Source organism: Malaclemys terrapin, chromosome 10, assembly GCF_027887155.1.
Source record: "Malaclemys terrapin pileata isolate rMalTer1 chromosome 10, rMalTer1.hap1, whole genome shotgun sequence".
Classification (NCBI taxonomy): Eukaryota; Metazoa; Chordata; order Testudines; family Emydidae; genus Malaclemys; species Malaclemys terrapin.
The window spans coordinates 20,104,794-20,117,179 of NC_071514.1; the positions used below are offsets into that span (position 1 = coordinate 20,104,794).

Consider the following 12,386-nt stretch of genomic DNA (forward strand, 5'->3'; position numbering starts at 1 on the left):
TCATATCTGTGAGTGACTATTCTTATACTGTTTCATACGGGGGGAACAGGGGAGGGGATAGTACAGGAAACTGAGAACCCCAATGAGTTTCCATGAAAATGGAAGTGTGTGGGGTAGGAAAGGGGAGGAAGAAAGAAAAAGGTTATTCATACCCTGCAATATCTAAGAGCACATAGTTCATGTAATACATGTGTTATAGATCTACAGACGCTCTCCAGGTTACGCAAACCCGACTCGCACAAATCCGCACTTACGGAAAAAGTTCCGTAAGTTCCATAAGCTAGAAAGGTTGGGTTTTTTTAGTTTTTTTTTTTTTTTTTTGCGTAATGGTCGAGTATACGTTCCCGACTTACGCAAAATGCAAGTTACGCAAGGCGTTCCGGAATGGAACACTTGCATAAATCAGGGAGCATCCATACACACTTCAGTATATTCTACATATAATGCACACAGGTATTGTACAACCTTTTATAGAGACGTAGGGCCAGATCTGACTCCATACTGGCATCTCTCCAGCATTGCAAAGGGGTAGATAGCTGTCCTGAGTAGCTAAGCATTCTGGGTAGCTTAGTATGTCAGGGGGATCCTGGGATGGAATAAAATTGGCATAGCTGGCTCTGCACCACCTGCTTCCACTCTGTGTATGGGGGTGTTCCAGGGCCAGCCAGGGTAATGAGGAGGTCTGGGGGGTGCACTCTGTTCCCCCCCTCCCCCACACACACACACACGGCAGAAAGATGCTGGGGAGGAGTGGAGAAAAGGAAGAAGTGAGTGAGCTGGTGGCAGGAAAGGAAGGGTTGAAATAGTCACTGGAGAGTGTTTCAGGCAGGCTTGCCTCTTGGCCCCACAGGATTGTGTGCGTTCTGTGACAGGCACATTACGTTCTGTGCCTTTTTCTCACATCTTTTAAGAGGTATTCACCTACAATTTACCAGAATGTACCCAAAGCTCCCTAGCCACAGGGGAACAACTCTGACCCCTAGAGACAGCAAGCAGGTGAGACAGAAATAGTTCTACTCAGCTTTATGCATCTGGGGCTTCCCATGCTAGAATAGTTCTGGGTCCCCCAGTGTCACTGCAGAGGTGCAAAGATGTGGCATCAGGGCCCTAGGTCGCTCTCTCATGTTTTGCAATGGCCCCAGACGCCACTTACTGAAAAAAAGAATATCCCGGAGAATAGTTTTTGGGAAGGATTGGCAATGATGCAATTAAGCTGTGGAGGCAGCAGAGGGACTGTGACCACACTCTGGAAATGACATAGCTTAGTCAGAAGTATAGGTTTCTTTAAATTTATAAACCAAGATTCTAATCTCAGTTGCACTGGTGTAAAGAACCTGGACCCTAGAACTCAGAAAGCCACGGCAGATAGAGTGGAATAATTTCTTATAGCTTTTTGTTCTTAAAACGTTTTTTAGTAATTCCATATTTACATTCAAGAAAATTGTTTGATTTCAACATGCATATAAGTCCACATTACAGAAATGGTCCCTTTGGGTCTGCACCGATAACTATATTGTCTGATAACAAGTAGAAATACACGGGTAAGCAAATATATTGCATTACATTGATTTCTTCCATCAACAGTTACCTAAAGGGGGGACGGGGACCAGAAAAAGAAGATTTAGATCACATGCTACCCGAGGCAAGTTTCCTGAAGCATGTGCAAGTTTTCATGGGTTTTGATGATATTTTGTTTCACTTGGAAATCTGAAATGTTGGCCCCATCTATATAAGGGCTTGTATCCCTGGTGGGGTAACCTGCTCTACGGGGTGTGATTTCTAAACCGCACTAATGTGTTGTGCATTAACTGGTCTGTGTAGACCCTGCTGGTGCGCTTTAATGTAGTGCTATTTGAAACAGAACTAAGCTAAAGTGCACTAGGGAACCTTAAGGGTACGTCTATGCTGGGAGCGAGCCTCCCAGGCCCAGGAGCTGGGCTCCAGCTAGCAGGGTTCAAGCTAGCATGCTAAAAACAGCAGTATGGCCGTTGCAGCTCGGGCTGGAGTTCGGGCTCTCAAGCCCACCTGACCTCCTACACTTGAGCACCCAAGTTTCAGGCTGAGTTGCAATGGCCGGACTGCTATTTTTAGTCCAGGCACATGAATTAATTTGCAACACATTTGTGTGCTTTAGAAATCATCCCCCCATAGAGCATATTGCCCCACTGTGTAGACAAGCCCTTAATCTTTAATGTGAGCTAAGGAATGGTATTTAAAATTGGTTTCAACAAGACTCCAGTGAAGTGATTGCTAATACGGTTTGGTTTTGATAGAGTTATGCTTTAAAAAAGTTCTGGAATGTAGATTCTTCCTAAGCCATGATTCTAAGATGGCTTGGCTCTGTCCACAACAGCCACTCCAAGTGTTTTACAAACTGGTTTTGCTGGAACTATGTTTAAATACATTTCTCTATTTTAGTATAAAGATGGAAACAAATGGGGCTAATATCAGAATAATATCAGTTCTTTCACCCTAGAAAACCTCCCACAGGGTCTTGCTGAACTCATTTGGCCAGATTTCCATGTCCTTTATTTATAAGCACATCGACATTTTACATAATACAAGCTTTTTAAAATGAAAAACACCATCTGATGTACACTCACCATCTTGCGTGTTTTGACTGAGGATCTGAGTGCGGAGCTCCTCAAGGCTAATTCCCAGGCATGTACAAATTTCCTCTCCGCTGTAAGGCTCAGGGTGAAATACCTCCTCGACCATGGTCAGCATTTCCTTCAGGCTAACTCCTAGCTTGGCCTGAACATCTTGGAGCTTCAGCATTTTTTTCCATTCTAGGCCTTTGGACTTTGAGAGAAGCTACAATGTGAAAAACAGACAATGCCACACATTGTAGTTTGAAATTGACATGAAATATTTCATAAAGAAAACAGATCTTAAAACTGATATTTTTCAGCAAAAGCCATCAAGCCATCTATCCTTACACAGCAACTAGCGAATATGTTTATACACAGATATAGTTACAGAACAGAAAGATTTCTGTCAATCACAGACCAGAAAAATTAAGCATTTTTTTTCTTAAAACACTAGCCTAAAGCTCTTATTGATATTACATATGTCCAGTCAAATCAATGATCCCTCCTTTTCCACATGGGCTACCCCCTCCAATTATTATTCACTCGATGAAGCCAATTTCAGGCATTTATTCATATACACCTCTATCCCGATATAACGTGACCCGATATAACACAAATTCGGATATAACGCGGTAAAGCAGCACTCCGGGGGCGGGGCTGTGCACTCCGGCGGATCAAAGCAAGTTCGATATAACGCGGTTTCACCTATAACGCGGTAAGATTTTTTGGTTCCCAAGGACAGCGTTATATCGAGGTAGAGGTGTACATTCCCCAGTACAATAGCACTGGAAAATCCCAGAAAGACTTGCTATGTTATTTGTCTTTGATCTAATATTGACAGCTCAGCCTGATTGGTGGTATTTAATAAATCCACGTATCAGAGGCTGTTATAATCTTAACTTTCTTAGAAGAGCCCTGGAGAGATGAATGACATGGTAAGGTTGGTGCTGGACCCTTAAATGCAAACTTGCTAGTGTATAATATTTTTTACATTCATTTTACAAGGGAGCCTCAATCTTACCAGTACAATGAAGATTTTTCTTGAGGTATTCAAACAGGAGTTTATGTCATATTAAACCGAGAATGTGTTCTGCTCTCAAGTGTGCTGATTGAGTGGGGCCAGGATTTTCTCCATCATGGTCTCTTTTTCTTTTCAATAAATATTGGTTTTAAGTTTGTTTGAAAGCATTAAGGCTTCAATTCAGCAAATCATCCCTTTACAGCAAAGCACTTCAGTGGGGTTAACTTTCAGGTTAGTGGGACTTAAGCACATGCTGAAAGTTAAGTATTTGCGTTGTGTAATTGAGGCCTATAGGAGAGCTGTGACTTTTCCAAGACCTGGTGGATACTTTTTCCACACACAGATTTCTGCAGTCAGTTATAGCAAGCTACTGGTTGTTTGCACCATGTGTGAGCTGCTGTCCAGTTACTTGCTGCAGCTTCTCACTGTCCTGCTTCTCCTCAAGCATTGTTCTATTCGGGCCTTTTCAGGTTTTGCTTTATTGCAGTATACAACAATTAACTACTTTTGGTGCCCTCTAGTGCCTTTCCAAGGTTGATGTGGCGCATTCTAGAGCAGGAAAACAGGCCACATGAAATCCTAACCACATGACTCTGCAGCCATTTAAAATACAAACAAGTATGTTCCCAGCCACAGAAAGGACCAGCATTGTCTAGTGGCTAAAGCAGGGGCCTGAGAGTAAGGAGGTATCCTGACTCTGGCACTGTTTCTGAGATGCTGGAGAAGTCACCTATGGCCTGGTTTCAAAGATGCTGAGTACCCAGAGCTCCACAACATTAATCTGCATGTATCTCAGTTTCCTCACCTATAAAATGGGGGTGTTATGAGGTATACAAAGCCTGCACTAGACAGGAAGGGGTTAAGGAGCACCAACGGACTCAGGCAGCCTCACCCCATCACATCTGTGAAGTATGGTGGACTTGGAGGAGGAGCTTCAGAAGGGAGAAGCCCAGCTCACAGGGCTCTAGCCCTGGGAGGTAGACAGACTTCTCATCTCAGCTCCCAGAGAGGAGCAAGCAGTGAGCGCAGCTGCCTTAGCTTTCCTATGAGTGTGGAGCAGTAGTACAGTTGGCTGGAGGGCCCTTATGGACACGGGGGTGGGTACTGCTCTTTATTGCCATTAGTTTAGTTTTCTTTCCTTTGTCGTGTTGGGAGCTGTCCCCAGGGTAGTCCCTGCTGACCATGTGAGCCCCCTGAGGAGAAGGTGGACTGATGTAGGAGGTAGCTTAGGAGAGACGCAAGAGGCCTGACAAAGCAAAACCCAGGGTAGAGGGAAGGCCTGGGCTCTCCTACAGTCTCACTGAGGAGGCTATCATAAGGAGACCCTAGGCAGAAGGGCTGGAAGGACAGTAGTCTGACCCTGGCCTGATGATCTAATGCAAAGTTGTGGTAACTGCTGAGTTACCCTCTGGTTTACTGGTGTAAATGGATGAGGCTAAACATGATCCAGCTGGAAGTCCAAGTCACAAGATGAATGTCTGGTAAGCGGAGATACGGAGAGAAAAATCCTACAATGCTACATCCAGCCAGAAGGCAGGGCGCCAGCTGGTGAGTCACTGTCACAGTGGGTAATGTTTCCTTCACATATTTAACTTTTAACTTTAATCTTTCATATCTTTAATAGTTGTCTGTAAAAGTGATTTGAGATCTTCAGCTTAAAGGTACTGAAGAAATGTATATTATATTACACTAATGATCAGCATCTTGTAGCCCTCATTACTTGAAATTAAACAGGTGTAATCACTTAGAAAAACCAACACAATGCTTTCTATTATCTGAATAAATAATACACTGTATTATTAGTAATTTATGCCACTGGTGCATTACCACATCCTTCCCAATTCCTTGAAAAGAGAGGCTGCATTTGAAATGAGCTTGCTATTTAGATACTCTACAGACTAAACACACTGAACAGAAACTGATCACTGCAAAACATTTAGCAGCTGGTATTTTTGTGATCATTCTAAACTTAGGACAACAAAGTTTTTGACCATTTTTTAAGAAAAATATCTCACCCCATTAACTCAAAATACAACCGACACTAGACCCAGAAAAGAAATAGGGAAAAATCCATCTATTGAATTTACAAGAATACTGACCCCAGAGTTCAGTGTTTCCTGACAGTTATTGATCAGACGGAGTAAGGTCCTGAGGCATCCTCAAGCCACTTCTTAACTGCCAGGATACACCCTGTTACAGTCTCACTGGAATACTTTAAATGTATGGCCATCTGTCATATTCGATGATGACATCAAAACATCTTGTGTGTGTTTTTCTTGTAGCTGTATGATACAATCTGTAAGGAGCGAGGTCACAAACACATGTCCTACAGAAATGTGTAGGCACCCACTGAAGACCTGGCATGATGTTTGGCCCTTTTTTCAATCACTTTTTCACATCTGTTTTTTTCCTCAAAGTGTTTGCAACATTTATTGATAGTTGTTCTACATTTGGATCTGTCCTTGGCTCTGTCTTCAAAGTGATCGATATTTATGCCGCATGAATTGAGATTCTGCTTAAGGATGTCTTTGAAGTGTCTACATTGGCTGCTTTTCTGCTCTTTCCAAGTTTCATGTAAGGATGAAAGGACTCTTTTTCAGGAGTCTATCACTGCCCATTCCAATAACATGACCTATCCATTTCTAAGCTTACACTATGAGTAAATGTGAAAAGAAAGTATATCCCAGTCAATGATGGGACAAATATAAACAATGATTCATAGTGAGTATTGGTATACTTAGCCTTACATAACAATAATACTATCCTAGTACTTTGCAGTCCTATAGTGCCATCTGAGGGTCTTTCAGTACTTCACAAACATTAACTGATTAAACTTTGCAGCACTCATTAAGATAGATAGCTAAGCAGGCATTATTAATACCATTTTACAGATAAATAGAGTAACCTGAAGTATAGTACAAAGGAGTAGAGGCCTAAATTTTTGCTAACATTCAGTATCCATCCTGTGACATCTATGGTGTAACTTTCAGAGGCAGGGGCACCTCCAGGCATTCTGGACCAAAGTTTCTTCTCCAATAAAACTCCTGCCCAGAATAAGGAAACACAACAGAGTCACCCACAGAGAGTGGTTCCCAAGTGTAGCACCTGCTGAGCCCCACACAGAAGATACCAGGCGTCACCACTAAGCCCGGTGAAGTCATCCCTGCTGCAGTTACTCGCCCCACCAAGTCTGCGCCACATTCAGCCCCTGTTTTCCAGTCTGGCCCATATGGTGCAGTGCCATTTCCCATTCCTGTGCTTCCCTGTAGAGGAAGGAGCAAGCACTGTTGCTCTGCCCCTACCAATGGTACGCAATGGTCAGATGACTGTGAGGCCATTGTTCAGAGGTGTTTAGCAACCAATGACTTCAGTTGGAGTTGTGACTATGCTCAGCTCCTCTAAAAGTCAGGCCCTAGCTATCCCAAACAGGGCACACATTACTGGATTACTAGGCCTAACGCTAGAAGTCTGAAAATCTCTCCCATTTTTCAAGAATGTCTGAAACAGAAATTCAGTATCTAGCAGGTTGGGGTTTTATTATGATAAAGTTCAACAGCTCAATTAAATATGGTTCTGTCATCTTCTATTTGTTGGAAGTAGATGTTTGACCTCCATTGTACACAAAAGAATAAGAGTCAAATGATGCCCTAGCAAAACATAACCTATTGCAGGGCACCATGAGAATGGATTAAATAGTCTCTGGGTTGAAGACTATGGTTAACAACTTTGCTCCTCTGGCACAATGTAACTCCCTACAATAATGGTAAAGATAATCTGTGCAGGAGATAACTTTCTCATGGGCTGGCCCAAAAATTTGTGGAATGAACTCCCACAAAAACTAAGGACCATCACAAACCTCACCCACCATCTGCTCTAAATACAAGATGCATTTCTTTGGCCTTGCCTTCTCCCACAAACATAGCTCTGTGGAGAAAGAAGAAGGAAAGACAGCATGTACACCTCTACCCTGATATAACCCAAATTTGGATATAACGCAGTAAAGCAGTGCTCCAGGGGGCGCGGCGCTGCACACCCCGGTGGATTAAAGCAAGTGCAATATAATGCGGTTTCATCTATAACGCGGTAAGATTTTTTGGCTTCCGAGGCCAGCATTATATTGAGGTAGAGGTGTACTGAGAGAGGTAATCAAGGATTCATTATATCCTACGCCAACCAAAGCAATTAGAAATATGTTATGCTGGTATTTCTACCCATGTGTAAATGTCTGCAAAGGGAAGAGAAAGAAAATGAGATTAGAGCTACAGGCACGAAGGACAAATACTACCATCAAGACATCCATCAATAAGAATGACCTAAAAAGCTGTGTTGTGAGGCCTAAGATGCTGTTTCATACATCTGTTAGCTTATTAGTTCTGCTGTGTTAATACTACCTAAAAGACAACCCTCCTTCCCCTCATCTGCCCACCTTCACCCCTCTATGACCTGTTCCTAAAGGAAACAGGTTTTTTCTGTCTCAACAAATTTTTTATTGTGCATGCAACTATCCATCTGGGCAACATGTGCTTAAAAGTGGGCAGATGTGAATTGTTTCCTTAAATTTGCACAGCTGTGAAAGGTACTTTTTCAGGGATTGTGTCATCTCTAACAGGTGGTGTAACATCCATCTTTCCCTCCTTTCCTCTGCAGTTTGCAACACAGAGCAACTAATCAAAGTAATTTTAAAAGCTGGTGCAATTCACCTACCTTGCTTTATGAAACAACCCTTAAGAAGGTCTTACAAATGGGCTATTAAAATCAGGGATATGAAGATTCCTGGACTCTTATTTGAATTAGCTTCCAAAAGAAACTAGGACTCCCCAAGTTAGTTGAGTTGTTTAATTACCCTAAGGGCATGTTTGTCATTCCTGCCAGGAGCCATTCACAGAGAGGTCCTAACCCTGATTGCACTGAAGTCAATGAGAATCAATGGCAAAAGAAACTGGCCATGATCACTGGCATTATCACATATCTCTTAAATACACACACGACATGGTACTTTCCAAGCTACAACCTTAGTATGGTTCCAACTATCGGCCCATACAGGATGCTTAAAAAGTTTCACTGAGCAGTAGATTCTCTTTTGGAAAGTTACACCAACAGCCATAATAAGGTATGTGTTCATTCAGGTTCAGTGGGCTCCTTTCCTCTTACAGCATGCAGAGGGATGAGTATGAGGTTTTATATCCCTTCCAAACCTCTTTTTCAGCATTAATTGTTACAACTCTGGCTATTCTTCTTATCGCTACAAATGTCCCATCCCCTCTTTGAATCTCCCTTAGTTGTTGGCTTCAACAACATTCAGTGGCAATAAGTTCCACAGTGTAATTATGTAAACTCTCAGCTGAATTCTCTGATCCAAATTTTACTCACTTACAGCAATATACATTGGGAGTATGTCCTTTGAATCAGCCGGGCTACTCCACACTTATGCCAGTGTAACTGAGAAAAGAACAGTCCCCTTTATTTCTATAACCGACTGAATCCAAACCTCAAATCTGAATATTCCCAAACACTGGGGCTTTTTCAATCCAGATCCAAATTTGAACTTTCCCAAGACTTGGAGTGTTCAGATTCAACCTGTCTTAGAGACAGGTTCAAGCTGTGAATTGGCATCCCAGTCCACATCCAACTCCGCAGTTTTGGTTCAGGCCCATCTCTACGCTCAGTACAAATATCTGTTTCTAATCAACACTTCCAATAGCATTTGAATGTTTCTACGTTATATCCTTGATTATTGCTTTCTGCTTCTCCCAGTAAATACACATCTATTACTGTCCATACAGAACTACCATGGGAACACATTTGTTTTTCTCCACTTCCTTTTCATTATCAGGGTTTAATTAGAAGCCCTCTACTCGCATTAACTGAGAATATTTTTGCTGAAAAGGAATTAATTTGTTCTTTCCATGCATGCCTAATAACCAATAAACTCCATAGTGCTAAACCACAGACCCTACAACAAACAATAAGGGTCTGATCCCAGATGCCTCACACTTCCATTGAACTCCGTGGGAGTTTGCCTTGTAACAGGGTAGAGGGGTCTGGCCCTGAGAAGATAAAAATGTCAGTTAAAGCAGCACCTGACCTGGTGTTAAAGTAAAGCTGTGACTGGTCAGGGGTGGAGGAAAGCACATACTTGGATGAAGGTTTCATTAGAGTTTGACAAAAGCCATACAGTACCTTTGTAGCCAGACGACACTCCATCACCCTAATATTGTAATGAGAAGTTGCTGCTTTATTCATTTCGACACAACTGTTAGCAATAACAAAAGCTGCTCCACTTGGAAGTCTCACATCAGTTGCCCTCAGAGGACTGAACTCTATCAGCTTGGCCTATTAAAAGAAAAATGAATGGTCAGTTTTAATTTACTAGCAACCAGCAATGGAGTTAGCTCAATAAATCAAATGCATTTACCTTTGCAAACTTTTTTTTTCCTCTCAAGAATCCACAGATGGTTAATCAAGGAAATTGACATGAAACAGTGAGAAAAGCTATTTAGCCCCAATGGTCAAGTTACAAGAAAACCTGAAGCCTCTTCCTGGGAGCTGGAATTTATGGCTTCTCCATTAAATGTCTTTGTGTTTTCAGAGTTTCACAGAACCTATTTGTAGGCAACACTTTTCAAAATAACTTTATTTTAAGAAGATGCCAGATGGCATTTGGGAAACTGAAATCCAGCTGGGTTGGGAGTGGCAACACCAGAGCATGGGGGTAGTACGAACTGAACCCTAAATGTGAGAGCTGGGTCCAAACAAAGCCTTATATCTGAACACCCCACTGCCACCATTCCAGGGGGTTCTAAGTCTTGAGCCAGGTCTAGCCCCAATAATTACAAAGTATATATTTAATCAGTGAGCTGCATTTCAGTAAAACATCCAGACTGCTCTACCTGAGGGAGCCTGCAGTGCAAATCAAATGGCTAGAAGAGTAGGCAGCCAGCTCATTTTGATACAGTACATTCAGGCTCCAATCCTACAGTGTGTTGTGTGGGAGAGAGCTTTTGTACCTGCATGGCCCCCATCAGAATCAGCAATCTGCCCGTGCATTGCAGGATCAGGGTGATATTGTGCAAAATAACTCTCCTAAAAACTAGAAGGCTTCACACACTTTTTGTTGCTTCTGTAGACTGAGCTTGCTGCGCACACCAGGGGCTTCTTGCGTCCCTCCATTTACAGCCCACAAGGTCCCCATGTGCCACCCTCCCATCCCCCTCTAGTTCAGGTACTTCCTGCAACACTCCACATCCCTCCTGCCAGGGGCGCTGTGTGTACCCCGTTCCCCTCTGCTCCCATACCAGGGTTCCCCAGTCTCCCCCTCATGCCTCTTGTTCTGTGTGTACCCCATTCCACCCTCCTACCATGGCAGGGGGTCTGTGTTCCCCCCATCCCCATTTCCCTTGTGACTGTTTCTGTTTTAACCTACCAGTGTTTCAAAATCCCTTTCTTACAGGATACAGGTGCTAGTGCTTACTGACTGGGGGTGGGGGGCACTAATGACATAAAGACCACGTGACTAGGGATCAGGGAGACAGTGTCACAGCCCAACTGTCACCAAAAGCAGTAGGGTTCTGCCCACTGATGCCTAGAACAGTCCCTGAAATTTTGGAACTGATTGGCTATGGGTTGAAAAGTTATTGCCTTACAGACAGACAAACAGAGAAATGCCAGCGAGTAGGGTATACGGCCTTGCTTCATTCAGCCAATTATTGCCTCACTTTCCCCAGCAATAGAACTAGAATAAAATATTTCCCTGTCTCATAGGCCTGTGGTGAGGTATAATATGGGTACAGCATTTTGTGCCCTTTGGGTGAACTGGGCTATAAATCCCAGTAACTAACTCCTGCAGGCTGTGATGTCATGAAGAGATGAAATGCACACCTAGCGCTCACTTTCCACTGGGGTAGGTTGTATACTACATACTTTGTCAGGGATCCGCTCAGAGCAGACTGCAGCTCTATAGAGCAGGGACCTGTTACTGGTTTTGGCACTCTTCATTTACTCCATGAACAGCTATGGTGCTAAACAACAGGTGGCCACATGCTAATCTGCTTCCAAGAAATGTATTTAGAGTCCCCATCATTGTCTTAACCCATTGGGGTTATGCATTATTTTGCAAATATCAAGGGAGAGACTTGCTTCCCTTTAAATGCTCTTTCACTCTGTGTACATATCCCTTACGGTGCTCACCACTTTCTGAGTAAGAAAACCCTTACCACTTTTGAACCATATAAAACATTTCCAATTAGACAAAGCCGAGGTGACTGTATGTCAAGAAAATGTGTAACTTCTTTCAGCACTGGTGCAGCTGCCCAGGTGCTACCAAAAGTATAAGCTGTTGGGTAGATTGGACGTAGGCCCAGAAAAGTGGCAATGTTTGGACGTTCAGAATGCACTCATGGTGGACTTGAGACTATCCAATGTATTCAAAGGATGAGCACATTTTGCATATAAGAGAAAACGCCATGATATGGAGCTAAGCCCCTATTACATGCTGTGGAGAGAGAAAGTCACCAAGTAAAATGGTAAGCATTTTACAACGGATGGCCAATGTAAAGATTTCTCATGAATGGCTGCATTCATTTCAATAAACATATTTTTGTGAGTTTTAGGTTTGACCGTCCAAAGCCCCACACACCTTTTTAGATAGTAGGCAGATCCCACTGTAAACGGTATTTTTGCAGCACTGTGCCCATTCATTGGTTTCTCATGCTTAAAGATACCTTCAACACCTTAATCAAACACTAGCATTTTATGAAAACAAAGTCTGAAAAATG

The 12,386-nt window shown here is 42.8% G+C and overlaps 1 protein-coding gene across 1 annotated transcript in view; it reads right to left on the minus strand.

Moving 5' to 3' along the window:
- Nucleotides 1-12,386, minus strand: part of GALK2 (galactokinase 2) — a 69,333-nt gene that overhangs the window by 15,848 nt on the left and 41,099 nt on the right. Inside the window, exons 7-8 of the mRNA XM_054041547.1 lie at nt 9,793-9,945; nt 2,604-2,814 (exon numbers count right to left, since the gene is read on the minus strand). Coding sequence (XP_053897522.1) covers nt 2,604-2,814; nt 9,793-9,945 — 364 coding nt within the window. The remainder of the gene's footprint in view (nt 1-2,603; nt 2,815-9,792; nt 9,946-12,386) is intronic.